The sequence below is a fragment of the Culex pipiens genome, chromosome 2 (assembly GCF_016801865.2).
Source record: "Culex pipiens pallens isolate TS chromosome 2, TS_CPP_V2, whole genome shotgun sequence".
In the NCBI taxonomy this organism is placed as follows: Eukaryota; Metazoa; Arthropoda; class Insecta; order Diptera; family Culicidae; genus Culex; species Culex pipiens.
The window spans coordinates 77,537,092-77,558,768 of NC_068938.1; the positions used below are offsets into that span (position 1 = coordinate 77,537,092).

Below are 21,677 nucleotides of genomic sequence, written 5' to 3' on the forward strand. Positions count from 1 at the left end.
TTTTCTTTAAGCTTTGTAAGAAAACTCGGGCGGGCGTTTCCGGGGAGGACAACGGAAGTTCTTCTTTCCCAAATCACGAGGTTTTTTTTTTTTAATATTCATATTTTGTTTACAAACTAAATAGTTTCTGTTTCAGACCGCGGGGCCATCTTGGGCGGGCGTATTTGGCAGTATGAGTCCGGGAAATGAGGTGATTGGATTCTGTATGTTGTACATAATTTGTGCTAATTTTTTTTCTCTTTTTGCAGTTCCTAGACACTGGCGATGATTTCAACGATCAGGGTAGCGCAACAGATTATGACCATGAAGGCGATGAAACGGATTCGAACGCAGAATTTGGTCCAGATGATTTTTTTGAGCACTCCGAAGAGGTATTATTTTGTATCAGCAAGTTATAAAGTTTTAATTTTTTTTTTTTACTTTTTTCAGGACTCAATGTTTGAAGAGGGTGAAAAACTGAATCCCAACTTAAACATAACTAAAAATGAAGTTATCCTTATGTTGATGAACATATTCATGCGTCATAATCTCACAAATCGCGCCATGGAGGATCTTTTGCGCATGTTAAACATAATCTTCGGCAGAAAATCGCTACCTGAATCTTTTAGCTCATTTCTCGCGTTATGCTCGTCACAAGATTATCATCGACATTATGTTTGTGATAATTGCAAACTCTACCAAGGAGAGAATGTTGCTGAGAGCTGCTCAAACTGTTGCAATACCAAGAAGTCATTTTTTATATCTTTCGACTGGGAATCAAACTTAAAGCGCATTCTCGCGAAGCACTGGGAGCTGATCGTAAATCACAGGCAATCAAGTAATGAGGAAAATGATATAAAAGATATCGTTGATGGGAAAATCATAAAGAACGTGACACAGCAGACAAGATCAAACGCCACAGACATAAGCTTGAGTTTCAACACTGACGGTGTAGCAGTTTTCAATTCTAACACCCGGAAATCCTTGTGGCCCATTATTGTGACTATCAACGAACTTCCGCCTGATTTGAGATTCTCACGCCGGAACACAATCGTCGCTGGATTATGGCTTTCACGTGAGGAACCAGATTTGAACGTTTTCTTAACGCCGTTTCTAGCCCAAATACAAAAATTGTCGGAAAATGGTGTGCAGCTAAACGAACATACCAAGTGTTCTGTTTCGACGGTTTGTTGCTGCGTTGATAGTGTGGCTAGATGTAAAATTCAGCAGCTGAAACAATATAACGGTTATGAAGCTTGCAGCTTTTGTACTCATCCAGGTTCTCTTGTAGAAACAAAGCAAGTGCGATACAAATATTTAGAGAACGTTAGGCCGCGAACCAACATAGATGCACTGAAAGCCATGGCATTGTCCAACCAGCGAGGTGAACCTGTAAACGGATTTAAAGGGATATCACCACTTGTTTCGATACAAGATTTTGATATTGTTGAAGGCTGTCCGGTTGATTATCTTCATTGTGTGCTCCTTGGAGTATGCAAATTAATGGCCAAGTTGTGGGTGGATGGAGTGGGCAGCGATTATTACATCAGAGCGCACGTGGCACAGATTGATAATGTTCTAGATTCAACGTATTCATTTCATGAATCATCAAGAAATGCCCGTAAATTCTCCGATCGAAACTCATGGAAAGGCAATGAGTGGCAAGCTTGGCTACTTTTATACGGTCCAATTTGCTTGTTGAACGTTTTACCGCAAAAATTTTACGACCATTTTTGTACTCTTTCAACTACAATCAAAACTATGTTGTGTGGGCCATTAAATTCACAAGTAATTGGAGAATGTGAAGCACAACTAAGCCAATTTGTTAAACAATTTGAAATGTTTTATGGAGAACAACACATGAACTACAATGTCCATCTCCTGCTGCATTTATCTAACTGTGTACGTAATTTTGGTCCCCTTTGGGCATTCTCTTTGTTTAACTTCGAGGATTTAAATGGAGTGCTCAAAAAATTTGTTAAAGGTCCTAACAGCCCAATTTTGCAGGTCACAATGCGATGTAATTTATATCACGAACGTTTTTATTCACCAATGTTTGAACTAGTACAACAAAAAGTAGTAAGTTTTTGTAAATCATTAGATAGTAAGCCTCAAATTAGCACCATTGTTGGAAAATGTCCCATTGAACTTTTGGAGACTATTGAACATGATTATGCAGACAATTTATTTTTCATTCAGAACAATTTTATTACCGGTAAATATCTCTTCAAGCCAGATCGGAAATGGCCAAATGAATCTGAACGGTTTAGATGTGATTCTACTTTCTCAATAGTGGATGATGGGCATACCATTTTCGGTATTATCAGACAAATTCTCACTAAAAACACGAACGTATTTTTCGTTTACATACCAATAGCAATTAATCACATCAATGATTGTTTTGCTAGTGGAACTGTTGCATCTCGTAGATTAAAGATGGTCAAGATTAATAGTAGCTTAAAAAAATGTGTAAGAATTAAAAGAGACGATACGTTGTATGTCTGCAAGGTAGATTTTGTGCCATATAAGGATTAATATAACGTAAAATTAATGTATTAAAAAATAAAATTGTTCAATTGCTTTCGTCTGAACCAGTTTTTTTTGTTCAATTTGCAGCTTTCTCTTGTGCCAAGTGTCCCATACTGTATCAGATTAAATAACCCTTCATGACATCGTTTTTACATAGCAATATGTTGTTACAATAAAATCTACTGTTAAACCATCAGTTTTGATTGTTACATTATCCCAGGGTGTTACAATGATTTAACAGTAAATAATATATTAACAACAAAAAACATTGTAAATTCATTGTTTCTACAATCAATTCCACTGTACCGTTTTGTCCGGGAGGCTATGGTCTTCCCGGTACATCGCACTCAAGTCACTGCTGGTCCAACCTTGTTTCCGGAAGAACTGGAAAATTTCTGCATCCTTTGGTTTCCGGGAACCTACTCCGAAATGTATTCTCAGAGTGAACTCTTTCCGTGGTTCCATTGTTTCTCGATAAAAATCAAATGACCTTGAACTGTAAGCTGTGCACTGACACGCACGTCTGATTCCAGCGCTGTCTGGAAGACAACTGTCAAGACTTCAAATCTTATTTGGCATAGCTACAAACTTTCCAAGAGTTTTTTTTAAACATCAAAAATAAAGTTGGCTTAATTTTTTCTAAAAAAAATGTTCTTGCAAATTGAAAAAAAAATCATTCGCCGGAGTTGTTTACGAACCCCAAAGGTACAGTCCAGACTCGATTATTCGAAGCTTCGAATATCCGAAGGTTTGTATGCGACTTCAAATTAGGCCATTGCAAATATTTTTCAAAGTTTATGTCGGCCCCACTTCAAAACTGGTCCGAAAAATCAGAAGGCAAGACAAATATTTTTTTAAAGAAGCTTCTAAAATTTAATGAAAATTGAAGTCAAATCAACTGAAAACAATCTAAAGCGCAATTTTCAACAAAATTTCTGCGCCGGCTCAACTTGAAGGGAAACAGGAAGAGAAACACGTGCACTTTGAATTTTTCAAAAATATTTAGATTGGGCCGAATGGGTTTTCTCCAAGAGTGTGCCACTCAAAGTTTTGGGCGCGGTTCTGGCTCCGTGCCAGAACTTTGAGCCCCGAACCAATTTTATTAAAAATCTTAGTAATCGGTTTTGAGTGTGTACATATTTTGACGTTTTGAACGTCACCCAACCCAAGGTTACTGTAAGAAAGGTTGGGCTGAAAACGTGTTGGTTTAGTATTAGTAAGCAAAAAAGTGTCAACATTTGCGATGCTTCAAGTGATGACGTCACAACGTTCTCGTTCCTTATAGATAGTATACGGAATTGAATAAAAAAATGAATAATTTTAAAATAAACGGTGATTTTCGTGATAAACTGGGTTAAAAGAATAACAAGCAGGTACATACAGATGTTGAAAACAATAAATGAGGATTTTTTTATTACAGCAATGTATATAAATTGATTTAATGTTGACTGCACTGAGAGTACAACTTCTGTCGCTTGTCGACTTGTTTGAAATGAGGAATAGGTAGGAAAAGCCGTCAATTGGGGCGAATCGAGACAGCACTTAATAGCTTGAAATCAAAGCCCGGAGTCGGGATCGACCACGAGACCGCCCTTCAGCGCTAGCTTCAGCGTCACCTTCGACGAGACGGATTTGGTGTAGATGTTTTTTTTTCGATTTGGATTTAACTTCGTCCTGCGGGATTCGGCTATGCAGATCAGAGCCCCAATTACAGATGGACTTGCTCGTGATGCTTGAAATCACGCCACCGGCCTTGGCATCCTCGATGTAATCTTCCGGCACGACCTGGATCTACATATCTTTGGTCTCCTGCCGGTCGATGGCCGCGATCGTGTTGGTGATTTTGAGGGCCACTTTGCCGTTCGGCTTGAGGATCTTGACCCGTAGTTGATCTTTAGGGGTTTCCTTCTTGCCAAGAAAGACGAACTGCAGAGTGGGGGGTTCTCGCGCTTGATCTTTGGATCAGCCAGCACTTCCTCATTCTTTACCTTCTTCATCGTGGTGCTCAGAATCGGAGGGACGTACTTGATGACTCGATCGCTCACCTCCAATTTGTACTTGGCCAAACACAAACACAAACACCTAACCATCAAAGACGCGATAATCTTTGGCCTTGCGAGAGACCACTTTAAACGGTTCTTCGATTATGCGGACGGTTTTGGCTTGCAGCAGATCGTTCGTAGCAGATCATTGCCGGCGGTGCAGGTCCATTCGTAGGGGTGGCGTGGCCGAAACTGCGCGGGGCTGGTGCCGATGTCTAAGGCACGTCGCCAGATCCGCATGTTTACCGTCACGTGGGTCGTTAGCTTGACTTGCTTGCCCTTCCCGGTTTCGTACGGATGCTGCTGATGCTGGTCAGAACCACGTCGAGAAGGCTTACCGAAAACTTCCCACAGCACGCACTGCTCGATCGTCTTCTCCAGCTTAAGAACCTTGGTGATATCAGCAGGTCCTCCTCCACCAGCACCAACTTCTCCAAGCACTGGAAACCGGCTGAGTGATGCCTTTTTGTTGTCATCCTCCAACGAAATCATGTCCGAGTTGCTTATTTCCGAAACGATGTCAATGTTATCGTCATCCTTCCTCGTTGGTTTCGGCCGAGCTGTCCTCCCTCGGGCCTACCAAAAATTTTGTTTGGGAAGAAATTTTCTTCACAAACGGCCACGTGAAATTGTTGAAAAATTAATTGAGAATTCCGTCATGAGAAACCCCGTTTGTTTTGTTTATTTTAAATGACAGTTGAACAGCACAGTGCACGTAAAAATGGGTTGAACAGATTCAAGCTAAAACTACCAAAGTTTCAGGCGAGGTTCCAGCGCGGTGCTGGCTCCGAGCTCAAGGTTCCAGACACGGCAGCACCGAAGTGTCACCCCCCTAGGTTTTCTCCAAAGTTTGTATGGAGAATTAGGGCGGTTTGGCGCTATTGCATACAATCCAAAAATTGCATGCAATATGTAGGAGTAGCGAACAGCACTAATTCTCCATACAAACTTTGGAGAAAAACCCTAAACTTCGTTCGTCCCCTCGAGTTTAGCCTGCGCAGTAATTTTTGTCAATTGTTGTTGGTCAGTATAATCATGTTTAGCATGTTTGGGCTGGAGTAAAAATTGAAATGGAGTAGCCGATTTCAACCATTTTAACTTTTTGTGTTTTTTGATTAAGCTCAAATTTTGTGCGGGCCTTCCCTATGACCAAAGAAGCTATTTTGTGTCATTGGTTCACAAAAACAAGTATCTATCCAGCTTTTTAAGCGAAAATGGCGCCCGAATGGTGAACGCCCGAAATGTCAAAATCACGCAGTGGTACCAACATTACGACAGAAGTGTGCCATGGCATGACAGCCGCAATTGCGCGATTTTGACATTTCGGACGTTCAACATTCGAACGCCATCTTCGCTTACAAACCTGGATACAATTTTGGCAGCAGTCCATACAAAGATAATACGTAAATATTTAAACAGCTGTAACTTTTGAGTGAATTTTTTGATCATTTTGGTGTCTTCAGCAAAGTTGTAGGTATTGTTTAGGACTATTGAAATAAGAAAGGTACACGGAAAAAAATGTAAATTTTTCGAATAACTTTTTTTTTCACAAAAACTCAATTTCCCAAAATACGTATTTTTTTCATTTTCGAGATTTTTTGATATGTTTTTGGGGACCAAAGCTCGCAACTTTTAAGCCAGAGAGTGAAAAAAAATCTGCCGCCGAGTTGTGATTTTTTGAAAAATAAAATGTTATTTTTGGAAAAAATCGAAATTTCATAAAAAAACATATATTGACCTATCTTTTATGCAAAATAGAATTTGCAATCGAAAACTAATGCAGACATTTTTTGATAATGGGCTCCGTTTTCAAGATATAGCCACCGAATTTTTGATGTTAGCGAAATATTTGCAGTTTTTTTATTTATAAAATAAGTGACCATGAGTGACCATTTCTAAAAAAAATGTTGATTGAAGACATTGAAGATTGAACCTCTGGTTGCTGAGATACAGCGGCTTAAAGAAAAAGAAACAGGAAAATTGAAGTTTTCTTAGTCTCACACAAACAACCCATAATTTTCTAATGTCGATATCTCAGCAACTAATGGTTCGATTTTCAATGTTAAAACATGAAATATTCGTGAAATTTTCCGATCTTTTCGAAAAAAATGTTTAAAAAAAATTAAATCAAGACTAACATTTTGAATCGGCGTAATATTCAGTGTTTGGCCCTTTTAAAATGTAAGCCTTGATTTAAAAATCTTTCCTACTATTTTTAGGACTTTTATTTGGACATTCTCCTGCTGATTCCCTAGTAAAAGTAGTTCTTTTTCAACAAAAAACTGCATTTCGAGACTATTTTATTCAGAACTGAAAAACACTGCTACCAAATTGCCTGTTCCATAATTGTGGGATGTTATTGTACCTCCCACAATTGTGGAACCCCTAAATTTAACTGATTTTTTTACAAAAGTTATCAGACCATTCATAAAACATAACTAAGCTTGAATTTCGTTGGTTTCAGTGTGTGAAGTCATTATTTTGTAAAAATTATGTACTAATGGAGAGAACCAAAGTTTGTTTATATCCCTAAGAAAAAAAAATGTTCCGAATTTGTGAATTTCACAGGTCAAAGTTTTTCTTTAAAAACTTGATGTAATATTTAAAATTTGCAGTTGTTCGATACAGCATTTGAAAGATCGCAAGAAAAGCTTTCAAATGATGGTAGAAGCGAATCATTAAGTTCAATTATCGATTTTCTACGAATTTTTTGAACATTGGCCGATCTGTAAACCGTTCCGAATATGTGGGATGACTGTAATTAACTCATCGGAAAATGAAATGATTTTTTTTTTTGCTTTTTGTCGGAATCGACGTAACACCATATAATGTGGCCCTCTAAAACCTTGCGGGTTTAAAAATGGCGCAAAACACAAAAATGGCGTTCTTAACTCAATTTGGCCCAAAATCGACATACGACAAGTTAGCACGACAGCGATGAAATGGTGTTTACAAAGTAATTGGCCCATGCACCAAAAGGTTTGATGACATTTTTCAGCCCCCTCCGCAAACGTCAAACCATACAAATTGGCAAGGGAATGATGAAACAAGACAAAAAAAAAGAAAAAAAAAACCTTAAAATTTTGAATACTCAACTTTCACCAATTGAATATTTTGATTTATACAGATTCTGAAATAGGGCGATAAAACCTTGCATAAAACAACTTTCTACGTATAAATCTTCGATGGGTTATCTCGGTGTATGAAATTTCGCTCCAGCCACGCTGTGTTAATTAAATGAGTTTTTTTTAATTTGACTGATTTTTGCTTGTGATTCGTTTTTTATTGATATTCAATTTTGTTAAAAACTTTTTTTCCAAAACCTTCGGATAATCAAGTCTGGACTGTGCTGTAAACTTGCTGATCTGGAAAGTTAATATAATAACAACACCCTTATTATGACATGCATATTTTATATTCTCCGAAAAAAAATATTCAGAGATAATTTTGGATAGTAGGAATTTAAGGTTCATTCTGAAAAGCAAAAGTCATGATTTACTTTCTTCAAACGCCTACACGGTTCTTTATTCTGTTTGTTTTCTTTTAAATCAATAATACACATGTTTTGTTTTACTTTGCTTGCATTTCTTGTTATTTTTTCTTCTTTATCATTCTTCATTCTGTACTTGTTTTGTTTTGTTTTTAAGCTAATAATTAAGTTAAAGTTAACCCTAAAACACATCGCATCATTTCAACGTTTCTCCTCGTTTTTTTCCTTTCTCCTGCTATCCTTGCTTTCAATTTTCCAGTAACGTATTAATTCTTTGTTATGCTTGCTACACTTGCGCCAGTAATAGTAATCGTGTTTTTTCTTCATATGTTTGCTTGTTGCTTCCGCATATTTGTTTGTTTTCTTGTTAATAATTAAGGAGGAAAAATTATACAAAAAAATATTTCATAAACATTAGGACTAAACGCGTTCTCCACTCTTTTCTTTGCACCCCCTTTGGGGAGAACCCTAATCACAACAGAAAAAAACGGTTTAATCATTTGACGCTTGCTTTGTCTCTCTTTTTCTCTTTAGTAATTGTTTTGATTTTTTTTGTAGGTTTGTTTGTTGCTAGAGATATCAATAAGTTAGTTTGAGGAGGCGCGCACGTGGTCTCAACCAAAAATTAAGAGATTAATTTGCTTAGATGGGCCGTTATTCTCTTTCTTTCTTAAATCCCTGATTTTCCAAACCCCTGTTAGTGTGTGTTTAATTTGCTTTAGAATTATCATTTCTACGACTGTTTTGTACAACGAAATTAAACCCTTTTTGTTTGTTACGAATTTAAGCCGGATTGTGTAATTTTCTGCCGCTGTTAGTCTTAGTCACTGCTTAGTAGTGTGTGTTTGTGTGTGCTTGTTGTGTAAGTTTGAGTCGCTCAGACATCTCCTGAAGATTGATCACCGGTTTTGGGTTGTCACTAAAATTATAGTACGTTTGTGTTATTACTTCGACTAGCGATTTAGTCACTCGCGAATCGCCGCTCGTTTTTCCTTTTTCTCCTTTCTCTTGGTAATGTTGAAAGACACTGACATCTAGTAATATAGTATCGACTAAACGTAGGATTAAAACTTTCAATGTAGAGGGACTTTCTTCCTTTCGCCGATTAGAGTAATTGCAATCATTGTTTGTTGTTTTTTTGTTTAAATTGTATTCGTTTCTTTGCTTTACTTGTTTCATTTGCTTTCTTTTAGGATAAATTATACATTTATAGCATTTTAATGTAATTTTGGTTTTTTGCCTTCCTTCATTCCGTCGTTCTGCTTTCACCTCGCTTGAGAGTGCTTAAGTCAAATGAGAATGAACAAGCGCGCTCAACAAACTGCTCTCCCTGGTCTAAATTCTGTCCAGTTAATTTCTTCACTAATGGTTTACATTACTTGTTGTTACTTAATCGATAAGTATATGTTCTTCTATTGTGTGTTATCTTCAAATTTGGAGAGAGTTTTCATCTTCTTTTCAACTCTCTGTGTGAGGATTCCTTCGTTGACTTCCAACAAGTAAGTGACTCTGTGGGGTGGGCGGGGGAGGGGGACTCTGCCTTACTCGACATCATGGAATTTCAGGATGGCACGTCCGGGAATCTCTGAGCTGGCCAGCTTGCGTACCACTTCGGCGGCCTGGTCCGACGGGAATACTGTGTGCGGTGGTGGTTCAATCTGCAACAATGAGCAAGTCATGTCAATCAACTCCACTTCGAACCCATCCTCATAAAAAATCCTCACCTCATTCGACGCGACCAGCTTGACGACCTGGTGCAGCTGCTCGATCGTCCCCGTCGGGATGACCTCGATGAACACGCCCCGGTCCTCGGCCCGCTTGGCAAACTTGGCCAGCAGCTTGTCGGCGATCTCGTCGCTGATCAGCACGTGGCCGCCCTTCGTCAGGCACTGCATCGACCGGTGCAGACTGCGCGACGTCGAGCCGAAGTCGATCACGATGTCCACCAGGCCCTCGCACGCGTCGTGCGTGCGCTCAATCAGCTGCTTCTCGTACAGGTCCTCGTTCCACTGGACCACGTTGACTCTGGAAGGAGGGGAAAAAGAGGGAGGAATTTGTATGAGTATAAATAACATTTGAAATTATTTTGAAAATATCTTGAATTCAAACCAAAGCAATGCATCAAAAAGAATTTTCGATAGAATTTATATTTGCATTTTAATAACCATTGCCAGGCTTTATTTATGACCAATCCTTTTCAATTTTAAAACATTTTAATTGAACTGTTCAGAAATAGAATGAGTTCTATAATACATTTTTCAGCCCACTTATTTTGGCCCCAAAATGTTTGGGTTAGTAACTTGAGGAAATTCTTGTATGTTTGGCAGGTTAAGCACTTGCTCCTAACTCCATCCAATTTGCTGATTTTCACTATTTAAACAACTAATTTTGCAAAACTTTTGATGGAAACTTGCTTGCTCACTTCTTATTGAGCAATTTATCACTCGATTTCAGTCGAAAACGCTTTTAATGAGCTGTAATCGAATGTCAAAGTGGTTATATGATAACATAAGAGGCGCGCTGGAATTAGATGCTCTTCCCCTAATTGCACAGTGGAATGGAAATAAATATGAGTAGTTTATGCAAAAAGTTGGAAAATAATGATTACAGTCCAGAATCGATTATCCGAAGCTTTATTATTCGATGGTTTGTATGGGATTACGGAGGATCGAATCACGAACATTTTTTTTTCTTAATGCTTTTAACATCAAATTCGATGTCTGCGTCTCCATTTTAGTCCAATTTGAATGGTTGATTACCTTAAAAATAATTAAATGATTTTTTTTTCTCAATAATTCATCAACGCCATTTTGGTCGCCATCTTCGATTTACAAATTCTAATTCACTTTAGAGTAGTTTAGGGGTCATACTTAAGCTTGACAATCTAAAATAAGGAAAAGAAAAACTTTTTTTTTCGTGATACGATTATCCGAAGATTTGATTATCCGAAGTGAAATTATTCCGAGGCCCTCGGATTATCGAGTCAGGGCTGTATTTTCAAAAATAGTCGTTAAATACGAAAAGTGCAAGTTGCAAAAAGAGGTTTTATTTCAGCACGAGTCGTAATGCTGAAAAAATCAAGTTTGACAACGAGTTCCATGCAACATTTTTTGCAATTCCGAAAAAACCCTTTGAATGGAATTGTAAGTCAAATGCCCATGTATTTAGCAAATCCACCGTTTAAATGAAAACAATGATGAAAAGTATTATTTTTCAAAACAAGTGCTGAAAAGTGCAACTTTTCAGCATCAATTACAGTGCTGAAAAGTAGAACTTTTCAGCATTTGTTTTGAAAAGTGTTTCTATTCGATTCTTATATTTTTGGTAGAGAAAAGTAGGCTGTTTTGTCGTTCGAAAATGACAGGAAAAGTAGATAGTTTCAGAATTGCAAAAAGATCATTTTGAAATGATCTGCTTAAACTACTATTTTAGAACTGTTATTTTGGGTAATGAAAAGTTAGCCATTCATCAATTCATAATGGAAAAAAGTATATTGCATTCGAAAAATTCCATACATATTTTGTTGAAAAAAACTTTTAAATTTATCCCAGACAATTGTCCGTACACCTTAACTTTCTCCATAGATTGAAGAATTTTTGATAAAGTTTTCGAATAAATTGTGTTAACTGTTCAATTTAAAGTGTCTTCAACACATTTCAAGTGGTTTTGAACTTTTAATAACCTGTTTTAGTAAGTATTCAAGAAAAACTAGCAGAAATTTTCATTTATTCATGCAAACTTTACAAAACATTGGTACTTGGAACAACTTAAAAATGATGTTCACTGGCGAAAGAACAACTTCTTCACATTTTTCAACAAACAATTTCTGAAAAAAAAAACAATTCTTTAATTTTTTAGTCAAATGTAGCTTATCGGAACAAGGTAAGGAACCGGTAAACATTTTCTAAATGGTCAATTAGAGGATCAAAATACCATTTTTTAAGCGTACAAATTCGTCCACTAAAACTCCATTTAGACTTTGTGCGTCTTTATTAGTTCAAGACGAATCATCCTACGTCTTTCCGATCAGCTGTTTTTTACTCAAAAGTGGCAATAAAACAATGTGAACCATTATTGTTATGACAACTTGAACAATTTAAAAAAAATGGTTGGGCTGTTTATGAAATTGAAAAAAAAAATCAGTCAGTCAGTCAGTTTTACATCAATCATCAGAATTGACTATTTTTTCATATTTTTCAAGTTATTATAAGTTCAATCACTTTTAGTGAAATTTTAAATTTTAAATTTAAATTTGAAATTTTAAATTCATTAGCAAACAAAATTTACTTGAAAAAATGATCGAAAATTAATAAAACTTTGAAGATAGTTGATGTTTAAGAACAATGTTTTGGCCTACATTTGGAACTGTTTTGAGGAAAACAAATTTCACGAATGTGTAAATATTAACCTTTAAAAATTGGATCATGAGACATCGGCATAAGAAAATTAAGGGTTTTTGGGTGAGACTTAGAAAACCAGAGGTCCAATCTCCAATGTACCTGAACCTTAATTTATTTTTCAGAAATGGTCACTCATGATAACTATTTTTAAAAAATCGAAAAACTGAAATTATTTTGTTGTGAAAAAAGATAGTAAAAAATCAGCAAAAAAATACGTCTTTGTATTCTTTTCTGAATAGTTCTCATCAACACCTACAACTTTGCCGAAGCCACTAAATTGATCAGAAAATTCCATCAAAAGTTACAGATTTTCGAAAATATTTACGTACCACTTTTGTATGGACAGTTGCCATAATTGTATGGAGACTTGTATGGTTGAACCAATGATTTTTTCAATGTGTTTTTTTTTTGCAAAAATCGTTCAAAATCGCCATATTTTGGATCACCCTATTTTGGATAGGATAACTCTAGTTTCCAACAAAAATAATAGTCTTGTTACATTGGCCAAGGAACTCCAACGCCAAATTTGAGCCAAATCGGAGCACTTTGGATGTGGATCCTGCTGGTTTGAAGTGGATCGATGAATTTTTATATGTAATTTTATTATTTTTTAAAGATTTTTCCTATAAATTCTGCTTGCGTAATGAAATTTATTGAATAAACAACTTAAAAAAACTAAATCCATCCGTTTGATTTATAAATTTAAAAGAAAGTCGATGTTCCAGGAATCTTTACAATAACGTGTCTAGATGAATATTGACCCTCTTTTCATTGGATTTTGGATCTGTTTAAAAAAAACAATTGGGCACATAAGATAAAACTACCAAATCTTCAATATTTATGGCTTGATTATGTAATATAAGATCCAACTTTAAAAAAAATGAAAATGTCATTTAAGTGGTCATAACTAAGTAAAAGGTTACCATATCATCAAAGTTTATAACTCACTGAAGAGGTCTTTAAATACCTATCCAAAATAATACAGTCGGATCCGGCTTCAAACAATAAATTTCACTTAAGTGACAATACTCCAAGATAGGGTTGCCAGATCATAACAAAACAAATATCTCTACAAACACATGTACACATACATTTGATCAATTTTTGATTGTGAATCGATATGTTTACCTAAAAAAGGGTTTTACCAGTTTTCGTTAAAAAAGTACCTTTTTGAAGCAAAAGGAAAAACTACAAATTTGCTTAAAAAATGTTGAAATGTGCTCAGTTTGATAAATGCTTATAATTTGCAGTCTTTTAGAACGACAGAATTCCGAACTAAACCTGACTCCGTCCCCCAATACTCACTTCTCGCACTTCTTCGCCATCACGAAGCCCTCGTCCCGCAGACTGGCCACCGTGATCTGAATCTTGTCCTTGGTCGTCGGCGTGTAAAAGTGCTGCGCCGCAATGCGAAGCGCCCACAGCGCCAGCCCACCGGTTCCGACGATCAACATCTTGACCTTCTCGCCGGGTCGCTTCTTGAGCAGTTCGTCCACGATCGCGTGTGCGGAGATGATGGCACTCTGGGCCAGCAGAGCCCCGGTGGGAAGTGTGGCCGCCACACTCAGCGGCAGGTTGTCCGGAATCGGGATGAGATACTGAAGTTCGGGGGCGACCATCAGTTCGGAGTAGCCGGCGGGGACGCCCTCGTACGGATAGAGCACGACGCGTTGGCCCACTTTGTAGCCGCAGTCTGGTTTGACTTCCGTGCCGAGCGACTCGATGACGCCGGCCACTTCAAAGCCCGGGAACAGGGCTCCGTCCCGGACGCCGTGATGTGCCGAAGGGTTGTGCTGGATGGCCACCGACGTCTGGTGGGCCTGGGCCGGTGAGCTGTCCGGGCCTTCCTCGCTGATGCTGGAGCAGATTCCGCCCTGCATCTGCTTGGCCAGGATGGACAACGAGGTGGTGATGTCGCCGGTGTCCGAGATTTGACTGCTGATCGACGAGATCGATGTGGACTGGTTCTTGCGATAGCACGCCCCCGCGTACACCACCAGGATGCGGGCTCCGTGCGGGGGTGTGTCCGGCACCGGTACGACCAGGTTGAACACGCTGTCCTTGATTTTGGGCGCGGGCGCCTCGATCGACACCTGGCGGATCAGCTTACTCATGGCGGCTTCCCTTAGGCGCGAGGCTGTGTCCAACGATATCGAGCGTCTGCAAATTGAGAGAGAAATCAACGGTCAATTAGTGAATATGTTAAGTAATGGCTTGTTATAGGAGCGGGTTGGTTGACCTTAGAAGACCTTGAAAAATTGAACGGACAGCGACGAAGACGACTACAAAGTGCGCGGGGTTAAGTAGAGCTGCGCGAAAGTGTGTCTCGCGAGCTTAGTTGACGTGAGAGAGAGTGGAAAGCATTTTGACTTGGCGGCTACAATTTGTTTTAGGAGAAGAGTTTCGAGGTAGAGGAAGGTGTAGATTTAGATTGACATGCTTGGAAGTAATAAAATAAGCTACAAATATTTTTGTATTCAAAAAATGTAAACATTAGTCAGTCATGCACGTGTGACAAAACGGCCATGACTAAAATTGCCTTGGACAAGTTGTCGCATTTGCAGGGTGTGTCAAGATGGCAAGCACGATTAGAAGATTGACAACATTGCACGGAGTTTTTACGGTTTTGTAGAATATTTCGGGATTTAAATTGAATTTTGAGGATAGTTTGCCTTCGTTCTGAAAATGTGAGATGACTCCACTTTTCAACATGGTTGACGGATGTACACAATAAATATCACAAAGTAACTAAAAGATTCACTGATTCATTCCATTAATCCAATTAGTTTATTCATAGAACGTTTACACCTGAATTCTATCGAGTTCTACTGGACGACGCGTCGTCACCTACTCAAACCTTATAACTACAGAACAGGAGTCCAAAGATCAACCTTCAAGCGCGTTGCCTTCGACTGGAACACCGTATATAGAAGCGTCATACCGCGCAGTAGCGTCTACTGTTGTTGCGTTTTGTTTAATCATTGTACCTTCTTCACCTTCATTTGCATCTCCAAACAAAGACGTAATAAAGAGTTTGATTAAAAGTGACGTCCTGTCGTTGACCGAACTAAGAAGCTTTAGAAAGAGTGCGTAGCAATGTTGAATGCTTAATTTTAATAACTAATCTTTAAATCGATTAGCACGATCACCGTACGTGCCACCGGCAATCAACGCCAAATTATACAATCTCCTACTCGGCAATCGAGTACTGATTAGCAGTCAAGCCACTTATCCTGCAATACCCGCAATCACGTTCTACCACGAGTGGTGTGTGTGTATTTGTTTATACTTTCAATTGAGCTACCGCTAATAAAATCCGCAATATAAGTCAATGCCAAGTCTGTGATCACGAATATAGATCAAGAGCCGGTTGCCATTTTTCGAGAATTTTATGGTGTTTACCTGTGAGGTTCCTCTCTCGAAACGTGGGACGCTCTTATCTTATCGACCCCTCCACCCAAGTTAAGTCAACAAGATACTAAATGATGGAAAATTGCTAATTTTATCGCCCCGGCTGCTGTTGTCATTAGGTTGATAAATACAAACAAGCACACGAGCCAAATCCAATTAAATGAGTGTTCGACAGAATTAATTGAAATCATTACAAAAGTGGTTTATTTATGAAAACATAAAGGCAAATATATCAAAACCAAACACATGATCAAATCGAACAAGTCTTTACCCCCGTGGCCAAATTTGAAATTCAATAAATGTCACATCAAAATAGCAACACTCAGTTCCAAGCTCAGCACCTTAACTTGCATAAAACATTAGCTCGGACCGGTTCGCCGTATTGCAGTCACGTTCCCAGGAAGTGTCTCCGGAATCAACAATCGTCGCGGGCGTACAAAGAAAATCAGAAAGCTCAACCACTCAACGGAGTCTGTTTTGATCTTTGCAGAACGCAATGTTTCGATAGGAAGTAAAATAAACGTATCATTCCCGCGTTTTAATAAATGGCAAACACAGTTTTCATTCCCTTGAACGAGGTTAATCGCCCTCATCTCGTCGGCGAAAAAAACACAGCTTCTGCTCTGTAGTTTATTTTTACTGAGGCAAAACACTACAGAAATTGACTCTGCTCGCCCGCAAAAGGCCGGTCAACCTGCTCGGGGCACGCACTCGAGCAAGCCCCGCAATGTTTTTATTTTAGTCCCACCCCACTTGCGGCAAAATAAGAGTTGTTTTCACTTTCGATGATCGGACAAACACGATTTTAGAACACATCTATGCAAAGTCGCGATGACCTAGATTCGAAATGTAGGCCCGTCCGCGGCGTAATGAATCGTCACCGGTGTGCTATCTGTGGGGTGAAGTGAGTTGAAGACGCCGTTCTGACAAACGACAGTGCAATTTGCCACTTGTCATACAAAATAACAGATTTTACTTTCGGTGGTGTTTATGCTCGAAACTACCCAAATTTAAGTAAAAAGTAAAATGTCACAAACTAGCACTCAGAGACGACCCCGGTGATGTTTACAAACAGACGTTGGATGGCCCCAAGCGAATATAGTAAACACTGATTTAGTGATTAAAAGGGACATTAGGGCTATTTTTAGAACCATTGAGAGCTGCTGCTGATACGTCGATGTGTCTTTGCGTACGTGACTTTAATCTAGAGAAGTCCACGTAATCAAAACACCACACTCGAGAGCTAGTCATTGCTGGTCGCAAAGGGTTGATAAAGGTTGAGCGAATGCCACCCACCGCAAACGTCACAAGGTGACGCTGTTGCACGTGTCCAGAGGAAAACTACGCTGGATCTTGGGGACGAACGAATGGTCACAGTTTGGTTAGGGTCGTCCTAATCAAATGAACAACAATTTCACATTGCTTGCATAAACATTGTTTGAGGTATTTAAAAACATTTAAAAAAGACTTTTTGAATCCTGAAACAGATCCTGGACAGATATGAACTTAACAACAATTGATACATTTTTTTAAGTAGAATTTTAAGGGAATCAGAAACATTAATAAGCTTTATTTTTTTATCGAAAAAACATAAACTAAAAGAAATAAGAAATCCATTAAACATAACCTAAGCAATTTTCAGATGAATAGTATGCTTAGAGCTACTTGAAAGCTCGCAGTGGAATTAAATAGAAAAATATGAAAAATAATCCAAAAATAACAATGTCACCAGAAAAAAAAAATCAAAAAAGGCAAAAGATAATAGTGGGACGATGTAGGTTGCGCCTAAATCTATAAGATAATAAATAAAAAGCAAAACATAAATTAAAAATAAACAGAAAATGAAAATAAATATAAATAAATTAAGCAGTTGAACATTTTAAAACGGAAATATTTAATTATATTGAGCATGAGAGGGTTATGCATTAAATTTATTTGTGTTGCAATTAAGCTGTAAAAAGTACAAAAAATGCTAACGTTGAGCAACTGTCTTGAGATACACAAAATATTCGCGTGAATTTTACCTAAGGGCTTTTGTTAATTTGATTTGGTTAACCGCGTTGGATTTTCTTGAAATAATTCGAACTGTCAAAAATCCACCAAAGCATCTACCGGTGGATATTTTGCTACCACAGATTTTTGTGCGTCGTTAGCCACTTTAAAATGTCAAAGCGTGACGTACGTTATGGATGAAGCCAAAGTATGTTTTCTAGACTTTTTAAAGCACTTAAAACTTAGAGGAAATTTTCAGATAAGTTTTATTTTCAAACATTCCAATTCAAATCAATAGCTTGCCTGATATCGCTAAATGATTAAAAAAATTAGGAAAATTAAGAGCAAAGCTTAAAGGGGCTTATCTTTGGAACCAGAAGCTTGATTGACAGCTTTTCATTGAACTAATTTTAAATTGCATAATAAATGAAAATTTCTCGAAAAAATACAAAAATAAAACAAGATACATTTTTTTTTGTTTTTTGTTTTTTTTTTGTTTTTTGTTTTTTTTTTGTTTTTTTTTGTTTTTTTTTTTTTTTTTTTTTTTTTTTTTTTTTTTTTTTTTTTTTTTTTTTTTTTTTTTTGGGAGGGTGATCCAGCCGCACATCGTTGATGTCGAAACCTCTAAACTGGGCCCTCGTCCTGTCACGTCTGTCAGTAGTCTTGTCGTACATTACAACTAGAACCAGATCTGCCAATGAATTAGTACACTTCGACCAAATAAACACTGACGCTGTATGGATCTGACTCTAGAATAAATGCACAGTTGTGTGTTATTCATAAGTCCAAAATGTTCAATTATTCATATAAGTCCAAACATTCATTTGCGGATAACTACCTAACTTGAATTGAATACAAGATTTAAAGCAACCTATCCGAAAGCTACTCTTATCTCAAATCCCCGACATTTTAATTATTAACAAAAAAAAAAACGTTTCTTTTAAAACCTGTCTGGCTTCTTTTAAAAAAAACAAAAAAAATAACAGTTGATATTTTACAAGTCGTGAATTGAAAAAGAGACGACCATTTGTTCGTCAGAATTCCAGTAGATCCTCGATTCGCAACAATGGTCGATACAATCATAATCCGACAACCGTTAGATCAACAGATCAACGAATTTAGTCCGATATCATTTCACTATTGATTGATCGAGACTCTATGGAAATTTTGACAAATCAGAATGGTTTTTATGGTACTTGAATGAAAATCACCGATTCTGATAGAATTACTTAATTCACTGTTACTAATTTTGTCCCTAAATAACTAAAGGCAAAGTATAAAAAGTTGATATTTACAGTTTTTTTTTTTTTTTTTTTTTTTTTTTTTTTTTTTTTTTTTTTTTTTTTTTTTTTTTTTTTTTTTTAGTTTTCATCTTTTTTTCTCTAGTATTTTTTATTTCCTTTAAATTTGGAATACATCATAGGTTTCTTTTGCATAGATTTCCGATTAGTTACATTTTCTTATTTAATTAACTAATAATTTAATTTATTCCGGGCCTTCTTACGCAATACAAACTGATTTTGGGATACTTTTTAACTATGTACGACATCACAAACATTGTCAACCACAGTCCTGCTTTTTCCTTCTGATTCCTTCCGTTAATTTGCCTAGTCAGTACATCCTCTGGATCTCCACAGATCCCCAAACGATCAGTCAACGTTCTTCTAAGCCACTGCCAGATTTCTTCCGTCTTTACACAATGCTTGATTTTATGCTCGTTGCTCTCCGGGACTCCACACCACTCACACAGATCATCTTGCAGCCGTCCTATGTTGTACTTGACCAGTTTTTCCTTCGAGATCACCAGATCGTTGTACAGCAAAAACATCTGAGAGCGGCACTCACTACTCAGGAAGCTTTGTCCGAGATTTTCCCACAGCTGGTTCCAATTCAAAGCTGGAAATCGTTCCTCCACCTTGGGTGTTGTCCGATTTTCGTTGATGAAGTGCCTGTACAGAGTTTGCACGGATGTTGACATTGGATTCGGTTTGAGTGATACTGCTAATTCTAGCCACTCTCTGGTGTTTCGGCTCAGCGCTTGTTTTTTTGAAAAATTCAGCAAAGTTGTGTCTTCTACCTGGTTGTTGCCAGTCCCATACAGAATGGTCTTGATGAAAAGTGCCTTCGCCTTCGCTTCGGGGTCAACCAGCTTGATCCCTCCTTGCTCGTAGTCCAGATAAAGTTGCTTCCTCTCAGTCTTGAAGATCTGCCTCGGCCCCCAGATGAACTGCCCAGCAATCTTCCGGAGTTTTGCGATGTGCACATTGTCTGGTGGGAACACTTGACAAATGTACCACAACTTCGACAGCACGAAAACGTTCAGTAGCCACGTCCGTTCGATCAAATTTAGGTTACGGGTCCGATGTTTCGACAAACGGAACTGAATGTCTCCAAGTAGCTTATCAAAATTCCGTTTGACGATTGCGGACCACTTTTCGGTGAATATAACTCCGAGGATCTTGATCTCGTCTGCCTCCCTGAATTGTTGTGGACCACCTTTCGCGTTGTTGATACGAATAAATGCTGATTTGGCCCGGTTGAGCCTAATGCAGGATGCTTCAGCGAAGGAGTTGATAATTTGGAGCACCAAATCGAACTCTGCGTCATCCCTGATGAGTATCACCAAGTCGTCCGCGTACGCCAACACCCGAATGAACTTTCCAGACAGTAAAACTCCCCGGATGTTCGCCGATAATTTCCGCACCAATCCTTCAATATACAGCACAAACAGCACCATGCTCAGAGGGCATCCTTGGCGTACAGAGCTTCCGATCTTCACGTCCGATGTGAGAATTCCATTAAAGATGATCCGTGATGTTGCACTTTCGTACAGGTTCTTGATGCAGTTGATGAACCGCTCAGGGACACCAAATTTCTCCAACACTTTCCACAAGAAGACATGATTCACCTTGTCGAAAGCTTTCTCCAAATCCACACTCAGTAGGAAACCTTTGAAACGTTTTGATTCCGCAGCCTTGGCGATGATAGTTCTCACATCAATCAAGTTGGTGGAGCACGATTGGTTGACCGTGCAAGCTACCTGTCCAGCACCCAGCAAATCTCCAACCACAGCGTGGAGCCGGTTCGCCAGAATCTTTGTAAAGATCTTGTAGTCCGTGTTGAGCATCGATATTGGTCTGAATTCGTTTAGATTATCTGCTTGGTTCACTTTTGGAATGAGAGTGATTATTCCAGCAGTGAATTCCTTTGGCGGCTTCAATGACCCATCCAGATAACGGTTGAACAGTTCCAACATGTCGTTCTTTAACATCTCAAAATACACGGAGTAAAATTCGTAGGATATTCCGTCCGGTCCAGGTGACTTCTTTTTGGCCGCACCAGCGACCACAGCCTTGAGTTCCGCTTCATCTATCGGCCTTACGAGTTCTTGTTGCTGCTGCAAGTCCAAAGAGTTAGACACATCCCTGAGAGCTTCCACTGAGCTTTCTAAGCTTGCTGAATCTTCCGCCTGAAAAGTTCCCGTAAAGAAGTCCTCGATCTTCTTCTTCAAACGTTTCGAATCCGTAATCAAATCATCTCCGTCTCGCAACTGGAACTGGCTGCCGTCGCAACCCTTGTGCATCTGGTTAGAAACATGGAAGACACTCAATTTTTCTCCTTCTAGCATCGAAGTTTGGGGAAATCTCGACCCATAGAACTTCAAACGATCCAACTCCATCCTCATCAGCTCCGATTTTACTTCTTGAAGTTGTTTCCTGTTGTCAGCTCCATTTCGCCTTTCCGCCGCAAGGTCGTACATCTTGGCATACAGTTCGCTCTTCGCAGAGTTGATGCGGCAATTGAAGATCCTGCTCTCATTCTTGAGCATGAGCA

At 38.4% G+C, this 21,677-nt stretch overlaps 2 protein-coding genes across 5 annotated transcripts in view; one reads left to right on the forward strand and one right to left on the reverse strand.

Annotated features, from left to right (window-relative positions):
* Positions 1 to 144: 144 nt before the first annotated feature.
* LOC120413550 (uncharacterized) lies at positions 145 to 2,556 on the forward strand. The gene is made up of 3 exons (XM_052707988.1): positions 145 to 190; positions 249 to 371; positions 430 to 2,556. The coding sequence occupies exons 1-3, from the start codon at positions 173 to 175 to the stop codon at positions 2,512 to 2,514; spliced, it is 2,226 nt and encodes a 741-aa protein (XP_052563948.1). The 5' UTR covers positions 145 to 172; the 3' UTR covers positions 2,515 to 2,556.
* Positions 2,557 to 8,044: 5,488 nt separating this feature from the next.
* Positions 8,045 to 21,677, reverse strand: part of LOC120413506 (quinone oxidoreductase) — a 48,762-nt gene continuing 35,129 nt past the window's right edge. For all 4 annotated transcript variants that reach the window (XM_039574365.2, XM_052708482.1, XM_039574364.2 and 1 more), the window contains exons 2-4: positions 13,746 to 14,600; positions 9,765 to 10,065; positions 8,045 to 9,698 (exon numbers count right to left, since the gene is read on the reverse strand). In XM_039574365.2, the coding sequence (XP_039430299.1) occupies positions 9,582 to 9,698; positions 9,765 to 10,065; positions 13,746 to 14,554 (1,227 nt within the window). In that variant the 5' untranslated portion in view covers positions 14,555 to 14,600 and the 3' untranslated portion in view covers positions 8,045 to 9,581. The remainder of the gene's footprint in view (positions 9,699 to 9,764; positions 10,066 to 13,745; positions 14,601 to 21,677) is intronic.

Coding starts and splice junctions, on each gene's coding strand:
- LOC120413550 (XM_052707988.1), top strand. Junction 372..429: donor TTTTTGAGCACTCCGAAGAG/GTATTATTTTGT, acceptor TACTTTTTTCAG/GACTCAATGTTTGAAGAGGG.